Raw genomic sequence first — 14,454 nt, forward strand, 5'->3', positions numbered from 1 at the left:
CATATTACCTTCTCTAAAAACAGAAAAAATTGAAGCAAAATAGAATACATCTTGATCTGAAAATCTAGCTGATTTAATAGATATTCAAATTGAAGAATCAGACAAGAAAACAGCTAAAGATAGTCATCTAAATAGAATTAAAAGTCTAGATAATAGATCCTTAATTCTTTATTCAGATGGATCAAAAGCTGAAGAAAATCAATATGCTAGTGCTGGTGTATACAATTTACAAGATAATATTAGATTCTCATGAAATCTAGGCAAATATCTTAAAGTCTTTAATGCAGAACTGTTTGCTATAGATAAAGTATTTCAATTAGCAAGTTCCATCTCTGAGTCTCAATTAAGATTAATATCAGATATTTGAGTATTTTCTGATAGCCAAGCTGCTATTCAGAGACTCATGAATCAAGATCTTAATTCTGGCTTATATTATCTTCAATCTATAAGAAAAACTGCTAAGTATATGAAAAATCAACAAATTAATCTACATCTTCATTGGGTTTCTGCACATGTAAATATATATAGAAATGAAGAAGCTGATCTAGCAGCAAAAAAAGCTACAGAATTCAATTAAGTTTGTTCAGAGAGATATGTATCTCTTACTTATATAAAAAAATAAATAAAAGAACAAGCAATGATAGAGTGGTATGAAAATCTTTTTAATAGAGAAAGCTCTACAAATTACTACTCTTAATTTAAAATAAAGCCCAGATGGAAAGCATCAGCTCTTTCTATATTCAAGAAGATATAGTCAACTATTTGCCAATTAAAGCTTGGTTATAAATATTTCAGATCTTATCTAGTAAGATTATCTGACTACTCTTTCAACTTATGCTCTTTCTGCAATTATATTGAAAATCTAAAGCATCTATTATTAGACTGCTCAGCTTATCAAACTGAAAAAAGAAAAATTTAACAAGAGCTTGATATTTCTCAACTATCTTTAAATTTTATTTTTCAAACTAAATTAGGCCTAAGATGGCTAGTTTTACTTCTGAAATATACTGAAATAGCCACTAAACAGTAGCTTTCTTAAATATATTAAGCTTATTTTTGTTTGATTTGTATTATATTGCTACAAGAATTTTTGTTTTTCTTTGAAATTCATATTATGTACTATCTGTTATTTGGCTTTTGTGGAGAGAGAACATCTCATATTGTCTTGAAATATCTTGAATTTTTCCTTTCTTCAGTTTCTACAATATATACTAGATAAATTCTAACAGAGAAGCTGTTAGATAGTTTTTATAATTACTGACTGCATAAGACTATAATAAATAATAATAATGTTATTATTATTAATAATAAAATAAAACTCAGATAAAAATCATCTACTTGTTCTATACCTAAGACAATATAATCTACTATTTGCTAATTAAAACTTGATTATAAATATTTCAGATCTTATTTAATAAGATTATCTGACTACTTTTTCAACTTATGCCATTTCTACAATTATGTTGAAAATTTAAAGCATCTACTATTAGACTGCTTAGCTTATCATACTAAAAGAAGAAAAATTTAACAAGAACTTGATATTTCTCAACTATTTTTAAATTTTATTTTTGAAACTCAATTAGATCTAAAATAGCTAGTTTTATTTCTTAAATGTACTGAAATAGCCACTAAACAATAGCTTTCTTAAATATACTAAGCTTACTTTTGTTTGATTTGTATCATATTGCTACAAGAATTTTTGTTTTTCTTTGAAATTAATATTATGTACTATCTGTTATTTGGCTTTTGTGGAGAGAGAACATCTCATATTGCCTTGAAATATCTTGAATTTTTCCTTTCTTCAGTTTCTACAATATATACTAGATAAATTCTAACAGAGAAGCTGTTAGATAGTTTTCATAATCACTGACTGCATAAGACTATAATGAATAATAATAATATTATTATTATTAATCTTTATATTTTTACAAGTACTTTTAACTAAATTAGTAAACTTTGTATGCAAGATATTCTTTGCATGAGCTGCTGACATACTTGATTAAAGTTGGGTAGTCAGTGCTACTATATCATTAATATTATCTAATATTTCCAGCTGTTTATTTAGTTTGGCTTGCATGAGCTTATTCAAAATTTCTATATACAAATTCTTCTTTATTTTTTTAAAGCTTTTAAATTCTTCATCAATTTCTGTTATGAGTTCTAGAAATTATTGATGATAGACTTGATCAGTTTTATCTAAATCTTGTAAAAACTAAAGATTATTTGTTAAAAGTTTTGTGTGTAGTGTGCTGAATCTTCTAGCTTTATATAGAAAAATTTCTTAAGATTTTTTTTAATATAGTCAAGTTTTATAAAAGTGTATACAAGAGCTTTCTTATTATTCAGTTTGCTTGCATTATAAATAAATTTAATATTGGAGGTGAACTGCTAATATTTTATATAGATGCCAGTCTGGTAGAGCTTTGTATGTTGTAGTAGTCTTAAGACTGACCAATGCTTTACAGATATTGAATTAAAAATAGCTAGATCAAGAGATTTACTTTATAAGTGCTTTTGAATAATCTGAAAAGTATTTAATTTTTCTTGCTATTTTGTTATTTTCTTTAGTAGTTTGATTTTCTTGTGAAGTTGTTGGATTTTATTTTTTAAAGTAAACTCTCTTTCTGAGATCATAATACTAGTTTTAATTTCATCAACAGTTGAGAGAGGTAATGTGGTTTCAAGATTTGTAATCTTCTTACAAACTTGAATTTGTTCTTCAGATAGATTTTCTGCTAGTGTCTCAGATTTATAAGCTTCAGAGAGTTAACTTCTTTGTATAGATACTATTATTAAGCATTATTAAAGAAGAGTAGCAAAATATGAGAATTGTATATGTGAATCAATATGACAATAAATCTCTAGAAGAAATATATATAGAAAAGAGTATGTAAGATAAAAGTTCTGGTATTCTGGTAACTATATATAACTTATAGACAAGATTACCAGTGGCTTCCAGCAAGAGATTTACACAGTAGCAGTCTTTTATATGTATTTGTGAGCATGTAACTTAGCATCTTATAAGAACACATGCAACTTCCAACAGCTTATAAGCTAAGACTCTCCACTCTTACAGGTGTTGTTTGTTTGTATAAGGGGTTCGCGGGCAAATTCTTACACAAGATCTGGATCTGCACAATATCAAGATAGATTATCAGAGCAAAAAGCTAAATGCAAAAAATATCAAGTTTACAGTTATTGAGATGGTCAGCTTATATAGCTATCATCTGCATATATCTCTAAGAATGTACAATATCTTTCATATGCAGCTTCTCCACCCAGCTACCACAGATCCTTTTCCCAGCTAGCAGTAGTCAAATTGGCAATCATTAGAGATAATAACTGAGAACAGAAAAAAGTATAAGGTGGAGAAAATTCTTAAAGAGCAGAAAAATCATCAACATCTTGAATACCTTGTTAAATAAAGAGAATATACATATTCAATATAGAATAATACCATACTCATAAAGAAGACTAGTAGCTCTTGATAAATAAAAGTACTATAAGTATCAAGAGAAGACTTTTAGTGTTCACAAACACCAGCAACAGTGCAATGCCTGAGAAACAGAAGAGAGATATTGTAGAGGATTAAACTCTCTATTCTTCTCAGACTGAGCTCTTGATACTATGCTGTGCTAAGAATCTCAGACTGAGCTTCTCAATGACATGCTGCACAAGAGACTTCTATGCTATTCCCTCTTTGGCTTAGTTTCCACTTCCTCTTTTGGCCTAGCACCATACACAAATGTTGTGAATATATCATACACACACTTACCTACCCTCCTTCTTTTTCCTTTTCCCAAGCAATACATTTGTATATATACTGTAGAGCCTAGCTAGTAGCTTCAGCTCGGCCTGTGACAGTTTTATATCATGTGCAAAAGTGTCCGAGTTCACCATGTGTCCGAGTTCACTGTGAAAGATGTGACACAATTTTCTATTAGAGATCTCTTCTCACACTGTATGATTCTCACATAGAATTGTTTTGTGCTTAATCACTTCCATCATCTTCTAGTATATTTTCTGAATCAAAGCTTTCATTGATACCAAATCATCAATGCTCATAACTGGATTCAGTTGCACAATTGTTAAATTTTGCAGTGCCAAAGTTGCTTGCATTTGCAAGCAGAAACTTACAACATGTCAGCATGTATTTGCATGCACGTGTCCATGACTCATCAGTTTGGTTGAACCCAAGCCTAATGCTAGTATCACCAATCCTATCCTTTTGTATCTCGTAAGGTAGTTTCATGCCAAAAGTTGATGGCTGTGAATGGCTCTGAGATCTGTAGTAAGAACCCACATTTCTGTGTTCCCTCGGGGCACTTGCAGTTGAGGACGCAGCTGGAACTCCATTCGAAAGTGGTACCTTTTCAAGGTAGACGCCAAGTTGTCGAAGACACTCGAGGAACGCTACCATCCCAGCATCGAAGCGTCGGTGAAGCCAGGGTAGGTTAAGTGGAAGATCCCCGGAGGAAAAGAGATCAAGGGAAGTGATAATGGGTGACAGGTTGTCGTCGCGACCTGTCCTAAAATTTGGTTCTCGTTGACTTTGCTCTACCTTTTCAATCCTTGAAACTGAACCCATCGGCCGCAGTCTATATCCCTCAAATTGAAAGCCAAATTTATTAGCAATTGTCGAAAGAAGCAAAACAGTCTGACCCCAAGCAGCATTGACTTCAGCCCATTCAACTGGAGGATTTCCAAGACGTCCCAACCGTAGTCCATTTATGGTGCCGAAGTACCCGTCATGGCCAATACAAAAAGTATCGTTGTAGACATTCGTGCGTTGTAAACGTTCAAGCTGTCGAGAATCATGATCGAATTTAACATTCAGGGTATCACGATCATTCAAGAAACCCCCAAGAGTTAGCCCAAATGTGGTTTGGTCAGTCCAAAACTGTTCCTCGTCCCGATCGAGTTGCTGGCATTGCTCAACTAAGATCGCGATTTCCCTGTCACTTGCGAACTTCTCATTTTCAAGCATTTGTAGCTCATGAAACGCATCGCCTTCCGCTTCCAGTATGGTTTGTAGAGATTGTCGAGCCGCGTTTACTTCCTCCTGGGAAGGGATGGATGCATTCACATTTCTCAAGAACGAGACATAGGAATCTCGTTCCCTTGTTGCACCTATTAAGCGGCTTTGAACACCAGCGGCAAGAAGCTCGGCACAATCAACACAAACTGGTTGATCTATATCCGTACGTGCAGATACAGTTTCAAAGAAATATGTAGCCCTCTCAAAGTGAGAAAATGATTTGTCACCACCTTCTTGTCCAACTTTGGGTCTTGGATGTTGCGGGCCGTCATCAGTGATACCAGATGCCCCCGCGGTTCCGCTTAGCTGGGACTCTGTGAGCACGACAAACGACATATTTGGTCCATCTTTGAGTCCTGCTCGAGGTCTTGGGCCAGTATTATGCTCGTGCACTAATTGAGGGGTTTCTCGTTTATTAACAGGTACATAGGCCGGCTGAAATGAGTCTCGCCATTGATGAAGCCTCCCGTAGAAGGAACCGGGATCGTGACTGGAGAATCCGAGGCAACAAGCTCCAGGTGAAGCTATGATAAAGATAAGCTAGCATCCGAATCGACCCAACATGGGAACATTACCTATGAGACCAAGAGGAGCCGGGTTCAATGCATCAAGTGAATCGTCATCAACCATTAAAAGTGTGTGGCACTTTTGGCAATACATCTTTAAAATCATCAGTGGTGCTCTGGAACTAGACTTTGGCATATTTTGTCTAGAGTTGTACATGATTAGCTAGTTATGACCAGCGTACCGTCATCCTCTGAAGATGAGTTTGAGTGTCTGTTCCCAAACTATTGTGGCCTGTACCATATTTATCAAGCTGACCAACCCAACAAGCAATTATTTAGGTGGCCAAGTAAGGTGGCTCACCACTCAACGAGCCAAACCACTCGAGCCAAATTCCTTTCAATGCTCCACGCTACGAATTTATTAATTATCTCAACAACGAATTATTATTATTAAACTAGCTATTAAATATTAAATGAGTGTGTTCTTTGAAGCATAGAAATTAGTGTGGCTATGAAAATAAACATGTGGACAGCCTGATATTGCGGCCAGAGCGAGAGATATGGGGGGTGGATAGGAAAGATTGTAAAGGAATGTCAGCAGTAGATTTCTCAGCTAGAGAGTGTAAAGGCTTGTTAGGGAGGCTTGTAGAGCTCTTACTACTGCTTTGGGAAGATTGTATAGGCTTGCTGTGATGAGGTTCTTTCATAGGGAGGCCATGCCGACAGCACTTTGAAGCTGGTGCTTGAAGCTCTGACTGCTGGTGTTTACTAGCATGTTCAACAGCCTGTCTCTCCTTCTCTGCTTGTTGTAAAGCCTTTTTCTTCTCATGGGCAACATGCTGGGCCTCTTGTTGTATAGCACATTCAAGCTTTTCAGCCTCTCATTGCTCACAGGTCTTCATATGGGCAGTCTCTCATTCAATCTGTTTTTCTTCAGCCTCTCTAGCTGCCTGCTCTCTTTGAAGCTCCTGTTGAAGCTTTGCCTCTTGTGTTTGAGCAATTTTGTGAGCTTTCTCAGCCTCTATTTCATTCTGGTGTTCCCAAGCCTGCAGGACTTTTGTAGGACTCCAGAACTGGGCCTGGCTTGGCTTATTGTGATTGAGTAGGCCTAGGGGCTTGCCTCACTTGCAGTGCTGTTTCTCTGTCATGATAGTTGATTTTAGAGCCCAATTTTCATGCTCTAGCAGTTCATTTTGTATTGCAAATTGCTTGCTGGCTTTGATAACCTGTTCAATACTCTGCAAATTTAAGCTGTGCTGAAGATGAATACCCTTAACCTCTTGATGAAGCTCCTGTATATTTGTAGGGATGGAAGGCTTAACTAGTGATGCAGGGCCTTGTTGATCAGCAGTTTCAAATTGGCTTAGTTGATGCTGGGGATCCAGGGGATAAATCCCAGTCTTTGCAAAGCCAGCATGTATATTGTCACCTGTCAAAGCCTTCTTCCATGCTGCATTGAATAGTCTCCAGAAATCCCTTTTTGTCATTTGAATATAGCCCAGTCCACAGCATAGTAGGGATTCCAGCTTGCTGGAATATGTCTTGTCCAGCAGCCCAAAAACACCAACATCAAGAGGCTGCAAATGGTGGGTAGAGTGTGGTGGAAGGATCAACAGCAGAATTCTTTTGTGGTTTGCATATTCAATAAATTTCATATTTATATGGGAAGAATGCCCATCTAGTAGAAGCAGATGTCTTGCCCTACCTGCTTTTGCCTTTGTATGCAGATTAAAAACCTGTTGCAACTACTCCAGGCCATATTCATCATTGCTCCAGCCATTCACTAAGACTGCAAAGTAGGCATATTTGCTTCCATCAAAATCATCCAGCCATGTATCCTGAAGATCTCTGGATTCACCCTGATAAATAAGAGCTGGAGGCAATGCAATCCCATCTGCAGAGACTGAACAGAGCAGTGAGAGGAATTTCTGGCTTCCATCCTGAGTTGCAACACTTTTACCAGCTTGTAGAGCTTTAATAAAGACAAGGCACTTTGAGGCATGACAGGAGTCTAGAAGGAATCCCTTTTCATTAAAGTTGTATGTGTTTTCTGGTGTAATATTATACTGGCTGATTTTCTTGCTCAACTAAATGCAGCAGCACAACAAGTTAGCCAAATTCAATAACTGCACTTGCAAAGAAGCAAAAAAAGCATCCAAGTACAAGACTATAGAAGTGCTGAAAGCAGTGGTAATTATCTGCTACCTGTCTATTCTTGTCAAGCAGCTTGAGATAAACAGACTTGATCTTGTTCTTGTGGTGCTCACAAAACTGTGTCACCCAGTTGATTCCCATGTCCTCTCCCATCATCTCTTGCACAACATTTTGAAGGATTTGAGGTGTAGAAGCAAGGCCACAGTTGCAGAGCTTGTTTATATACTCTAGGAGCTCATCCTCCTGTATATTGGTGAGCTTCTTCTTATGTCTGGAGGTTGCTTCATGGTGATTAACTTGTAGGCCTTGATGCCACCAGTGCAGGGTCTCTCAGCTGACTGAATATTTTTTTACAGTCACACTGTAATTTGGAGTCTCTTGCAATTCAAGATCTTCAATTGCAAGCTTAATTGCTTTGTTGTTGACCATGCTATTGCATATTGAAGTTGAGTGTTGAAGAAATTTGATGGTGCGAAAATTTGGCTTGTTGAGTGGTTTGGCTCGTTGAGTGGTGAGCCACCTTATGGAGTACAGAGTACAACTACAAAAACTTTTTCGCACTCAATGTATGTCACCCATCACATCCATTGGGTAGTTATATTGTGTGGCTTAGTTCCCTCATTAGATTGAATGTTACAAAGAATGCTCTATGCAATTTTTTTTTTTTTTTGGAACAGTTTCAGCTCCCTAGCTCTTCCTCCTCTAGTTTTGACACATGTGGCTGGATCTGGATTCCGCATTCCATCCTCAGGTTCTGTAGATGTGTTCATAGGTGTTTCCAGCATGTTTTAGCAAGCTTTGAATATCTTTTTTCTGTTCTAGGATTTTGATTTCCTCATGGTTCAAAATTTCGAGTTTCTGTATTAGGTCACTCTTACAATTCTCCGTAAGGGCTAAGCTGTTGTAAAAATCCTCGATAGCAGAGCTTAGACTGGGAATTGGAGTAACCTTTGCCGGGGTATCCAGCCGCGAATGGGATTCTCTGCCCTTTTTGAGGCCTTCCATACCTGCACGAAGCTGCATTATCTCATATATAGCTCCACGAGCGCACTCAGATCCATTTCCTTCCGATGCAGTCTCTGCTTCATCAATCAGCCTCTGAATCTTCGTGCGACGCCTCCGTACTTTATCACCTTGCATGTTCATGCTAAGTGGCAACGCAGAGGTGTCATCAGAATCTTCAAAGTCTGCTGTAAAATTCACAGCATCAGGGACTAGCCGCCTATCGGAACGGGACGTCCGTGGTCGAGGAATTAAGGTATTTTCCGCTTTTGATTCTAGTGAAATGTAATCCTGGTCCATAGCCGAGTGCATCCGCCCTTCCATTCCTTCTCGGACGTTAGCATCGGGTGAATGTATAAATAGCGCAGAGTTTTCGCCCGTTTGGCCACATTCGCCACCGGATCTCACTGTGATTTGCTCTTCTAGGGGGTGAGTATGGATGGGAACGTTTCTCAGCGGCGAAAGGGTAGAAATTTGAAGCTCTTTGAGATGTTCGAGATCATATACGGGACCAGCCCCCTGGCTTAATCGTCCTAGAGTGGGATTCTGGGGAGACAGTTTTCCTGTTAATGATTCTTGAAACACGCTTGCATTCGCTGCAGATGATCTCCCACTCGGTGTTTTTCGGCTACGTATCCCAGTACCACTCCGATCATCAGATATCATTCCGGTGGGATCCGGCTCGAACGATAACCGTAATTTTAAATTCCTTTTGAGATTTGTACTCGGTTTCTGTCCCGATACCTCAGGATCTGTCGGAAACATTAGCACCTAAGTCCGTAATGATGCCTTTTGCCTGAAGTATTGGGCGAAAAACGTACCTTGCTCTTGGGAGGCTCGTAATTCAGAGCCATCTTCACCACCGATTCGACGGCCCTTACGCTTCTTATAGGAATTCATTTTGGAGTAGACCCGCAAAAATCAAAAGCAAGCATTTTGATATCAAAGCCGCTGGTTGGTGCTTGGCAGCAGAGTATTCCAGTTGTCAGGACGCTAGTTAGTCTCTATGTACTCCGTAGAGTTTCGAAGTGACTTGACTAGGGAATTGAAGATATTTTGATTTTAGTAGCCGACTTAGTAACTAACTAGTTGTAACTTAGTTAACTAGGTTAATGTAATCCACAAGTGAGTGAAATCCACAAGCAAGCGAAAGATTAAATTAAGGCATCTCAACTAACTAGAATTTAACCCAAAATATCTACACTCAACAACCCCTAAATAGATTAAATTATATTGCAATAGAACTGCAGCAGCTTCTTCTTGTATGGCCTAAAATATGGCAGTTTATACATCTTGGTAGTGCTCACAAATATGATACAGACTCTGAGACTGCAGACTTAGAGAGTTGAGCAACTGTCTATTCAATAGATTAAGCAGGTGGAATGGCAAGCTCAGCAATCTCTTTTCTTGTTAGATCTTCTTCATATTGGATTCAGCACTTAGATCTCATATATTTTTACTTCTCTTTCTTATTTGCAGCAAATATATCCTGATATTACTTCTTTATAATAGTGATGTTGATTATTTTATACTCACAGGTCTTGATAATTCAATCAAATCCTTCTACTAAATCCTGGAGTAAGCTTTCAAGTCTCTGTTTTATAAGATTCTTGACCTTATCTGCCTGCCTATGCAATTGCCGGGGGTTGTGAGGTGTTTGTAAAATTCAGAATAACATCAAGTTACTAGATTGGCTAGCTAAGAAAGTAAAGGTCCAGAGTTAAATATTCAGCTGCTGAAAAACCTAATCTAGATTAAATAAGACTATTCCAGTAGCTATAAAGCTACTTTAAATATTCTGAGTCTTGAAGATCTCTGTATATACTGTAGAATAAGTATCCAGAAAATTTGTCTTTTTAATAATATTAATTTCAAGCTATATTTGCTGTTTAACTAGATTATCATATGTCTGCTTCAAAACTGCAAAAATACTTACATCAAGAAACTGCAAGAGATAGAATAAATATACTGACATATACAGAGAAATAATCTTATTTTTCTTGCAGATATAACTAAATTCTGAAGTAAGATAACTACTGTATCTATTTAGAATAAGAAGTATATGAGTGCTAATTCTCTATAAATTTGCAGCAGAAATAAATAGTCTAGTTAGTTATTTAATTTCTATCTTATTTGTAGTTCAGTTATTAAAACTAATATTAAGTCTTCAGCCAGATGGAAGTCTGTCAAACCAGCCTTTCTGTAGATTTTGTCTCTTAAGAATGATATACAGAGACAAGACCTAGTCTGAGGCATTAACTAATTTAATTACTGTAATCTATTCTTAATTTCCAGACTGTAGAAGCTTTGCTCAGTTATAGTACTCAGCACTAGTAATAATCTTAATAATTATGTAGAAACTCATTGCAAATCCAGTTTTATGAAAGTTATAGATATTTTCTATTAAAATTCCATGCTTAGTAATTATATTCTTTAGAGTTTTAAATTAATCTTGAATAATCATTCTATTTTTATATTTTGCTTACTCATAATTATAGTATCTGAAATAACAATATTTGAGCTCTGTATAGTATTTAATTAGATTTAATACCTAGTTCTAGCCAATACAGAGAAGAGAAGAGATAGAATCTTATATGGTAAGAAGGTAATTGGTCATATTCTCAACAAATACCAGTCAGAGAGGAATTTCTTATTTAGCTAGATCTAGAATTTATTAAACCAGCTGATTTTCTTCAGACTCAGTTAATTTGGTTAAATTTGTATATAGACTGATTTGTGCATGTCTTTCTTTCACTTGATGGTATAAGATAGTATAAGATATATTAAATAGCTGTGCAGCTTTAGTAATTAAGCTAATTTCTTGCTTTTTAAAAGTAGAAATAGCAAGTTCAATCCTGCTCTCTATTTCTATAGAGAATCTTGCATTTTTATTGCAAATTAGTGGCATTGTGATGTGTTGAAGTAGATGGTTGAGAAAGTTGAAAAAATATCTTTTACTCACTTGCAGATTTTGCTTGCTTGTAGATTACATTAGCTGGCTTGGTGGTGGATTACATTAACATAATTCCCAAGTGAGCTGATCACCCAAGCAAACCAATTACTATTTTAAAATTCCACTTAATTAAAGAACTCTTCCACTTCAATGTGCAATTATGCCACCAATTCACAATAAAAATTCTTTGAATTCAATTGAGAGAAAGGGAAGAATTGAACTTGTGATAAAATCTATTAAAAATCAAGAAATTACCTCTATTTGTGAAGCTGCTAGAGTCTATAATATTCCCTACACTACACTTTATAATCAGCTAAAAGAACAAGTTTCATGAATGAATTTATGTGCAAATTCACACAAATTATCTCCTGCTGAAGAAGATAGACTATTATTATTATTATTATTATTATTATTATTATTATTATTTATTATAGTCTTATGCAGTCAGTGACTATGAAGACTACCTAGCCGCTTATCTGTTAGACTTTATTTAGTGTACATTGTAAAAGCTGAAAAATAGAAGAATTACAGTATTTCAAGGCAATATAAGATGTTCTTTCTCCACAAAAGTCAAATAACAGATAGTATATAAAATAAATTTCAAAGAAAAACAAAATTCTTATAGCAGTGTAACATAAATCAAAGAAATAAAGTTAACATATTTGAGAAAGCCACTGTCTAGTAGCTATTCCAGTACATTTCAGAAATAAAACTAGCCATCTTAGACTTAATTCAGTTTCAAAAATAAAATTTAAAGATAGTTGAGAAATATCAAGCTCTTGTTAAATTTTTCTTCCTTCACTTTAATAAGCTGAGCAGTCTAATAATAGATGCTTTAGATTTTCAATATAATTGCAGAAAGAGCATAAGTTGGAAGAGTAGTCAGATAATCTTACTAGATAAGATCTGAAATATTCATGACCAAGCCTTAATTGACAAATAGTTGATTATATCTTCTTGAATATAGAAAGAGCTGATGCTTTTCATCTGAGCTTTATTTTAAATTAAAAGTAGTAATTTGTAGAGCTTTCTCTATTAAAAAGATCTTTATACCACTCTATTATTGCTTGTTTTTTATTTGTCTTTTTATATAAGTAAGAGATATATATCTCTCTAAATAAACTTGATTTAATTCTGTAGCTTTTTTTGCTGCTAGATCAGCTTCTTCATTTCCATGTATATTTACATGTGCAGGAACCCAATGAAGATGTAGATTACTTTGTTGATTTTTAATATACTTAGCAGTTTTTCTTATAGATTGAAGATAATATAAGCCAGAATTAAGATCTTGATTTATAAGTTTCTGAATAGCAGCTTGACTATTAGAAAACACCCAGATATCTGATATTGATCTTGATTAAGACTCAGAGATGAAACTTGCTAATTTAAATGCTTTATCTATAGCAAAGAGTTCTGCATCAAAGACTTCAAGATATTTATCTAGATTCTATAAGAATCTAATATTATCTTGTAAATTGTATACACTAGCACCAGCATATTGATTTTCTTCAGCTTTTGGTCTATCTGAATAGAGAATTAAAGATCTATTGTCTAGATTTTTAATTCTATTTAGATGACTATTTTTAGCTGTTTTCTTGTCTGATTCTTCAATTTGAATATCTATTAAATCAGCTAAATTTTCAAGCCAAGGTGCATTCCCTTTTGCTTTGATTTTCTCTGTTTTTAGAGAAGATAATATGTTTGAAATCATTGAACAAACTCTGAATAGTTGACTTGGATACTTTTTTTGTTTATTGATTTTTCTTCTTTTTCTTTTAGTTGATACTTGTTCAACATATTCATTATTTAGTTCTGATTGATTCCAGTTTAAAAACCTTCTCCAATCAAGATCAACATCATTATTATATGGTGGAAAGCTAGAAGATACTCTTTCTCTGATTGCATATTCTTTTGACATTTTTAATAGTCTATAAGCATAGTTTCTACATAGTCTATTAAATCTTACTTTGGCAGGGGGGATAGCAGCTTCAATCTCTATAGCATATACTGGAGAGGTTTTAAAAGCTCCTAGAATCTTTTTTAAAGCAGCCCCTGGCCCTACAGCCACTCTAACCCTGGAGTCTCTAAGGCCCATCCAGGGGTCAACTAGGCCTGTAGGGCATGCAAATGCAGAGGGATACATCTTAAGCTATTATATATGTGCCTATAATAACTGACCACTACAAACTATCCTCTCAAGCTAGCATTAACTATTCTGATTCTAGTTAAGCCACTACTGCCCAGTTTACTGATCTAATAACTAGACCTTGCCTTCCAGTTGCTAATCTCAGCATCCCAGCCTACCAATTAGCTGTCATGGTCTCGCCATTTTACTAATGATTAACCAATTATCTCTAGAGATAGTCAACCATCTCTAGATAACTAGGGGTGCCCTTGTCAGGTGGTTTTCAAATCTATTCCCCTGAATTGGCACCTCACGTAGTCACCTAATTATTAGTTATTATTGAATTACTAGGTGGAGTAGCTTTTAGTAGTACAGTAGAGCCTACCTACTTGCATTATTTTAGCTTCACTAGATGCTAGATGAACCCACTATCTCTACCCAATCATCAGTTATTATTAGTTAGTGGGGTGGCAGGTTGTGGCAGGTTACTATTCAGGCACCCCATGTAACCTGGTTAGATGAAGAGTTAGTCAGCAAAACTGCAAAAATAACCAGGTCTTCTGGAGGGTTAGCATTGTACAGTTATCTTGATAGTTGTATACTAGCTGGTACAGAAAGTGGTTATTAGGAGAACTGGTTGTAGATTATGTAGATTTTCCCAAAATTAGGGGTATGA

General features: G+C 35.6%; 2 protein-coding genes across 2 annotated transcripts; both read right to left on the bottom strand.

The window, feature by feature from the left end:
* Window positions 1-3,951: 3,951 nt before the first annotated feature.
* On the bottom strand, window positions 3,952-5,782 carry CIMG_10876 (autophagy protein Apg6). The gene is made up of 3 exons (XM_012358931.1): window positions 5,760-5,782; window positions 5,614-5,698; window positions 3,952-5,562 (listed from the first exon to the last, which is right to left on the bottom strand). Exons 2-3 carry the CDS (start codon window positions 5,696-5,698, stop codon window positions 4,055-4,057), a joined length of 1,593 nt encoding a protein of 530 aa, XP_012214354.1. The 5' UTR covers window positions 5,760-5,782; the 3' UTR covers window positions 3,952-4,054.
* Window positions 5,783-8,163: 2,381 nt separating this feature from the next.
* On the bottom strand, window positions 8,164-9,704 carry CIMG_10875 (beclin 1). The gene is made up of 2 exons (XM_012358930.1): window positions 9,522-9,704; window positions 8,164-9,452 (listed from the first exon to the last, which is right to left on the bottom strand). The coding sequence occupies exons 1-2, from the start codon at window positions 9,598-9,600 to the stop codon at window positions 8,446-8,448; spliced, it is 1,086 nt and encodes a 361-aa protein (XP_012214353.1). The 5' UTR covers window positions 9,601-9,704; the 3' UTR covers window positions 8,164-8,445.
* Window positions 9,705-14,454: the final 4,750 nt, after the last annotated feature.

This window comes from Coccidioides immitis (genome assembly GCF_000149335.2).
Source record: "Coccidioides immitis RS genomic scaffold supercont3.1, whole genome shotgun sequence".
Classification (NCBI taxonomy): Eukaryota; Fungi; Ascomycota; class Eurotiomycetes; order Onygenales; family Onygenaceae; genus Coccidioides; species Coccidioides immitis.

Excerpts from the sequence above, each read along its gene's own strand:
- CIMG_10876 (XM_012358931.1), bottom strand. The coding sequence starts at position 5,698 with ATGTATTGCCAAAAGTGCCACACACTTTTAATGGTTGATGACGATTCA. Across the intron at positions 5,563-5,613 it reads GGCTCCTCTTGGTCTCATAG|CTTCACCTGGAGCTTGTTGC; the intron begins GTAATGTTCCCA and ends TCTTTATCATAG.
- CIMG_10875 (XM_012358930.1), bottom strand. The coding sequence starts at position 9,600 with ATGAATTCCTATAAGAAGCGTAAGGGCCGTCGAATCGGTGGTGAAGAT. Across the intron at positions 9,453-9,521 it reads ACGAGCCTCCCAAGAGCAAG|ATCCTGAGGTATCGGGACAG; the intron begins GTACGTTTTTCG and ends TGTTTCCGACAG.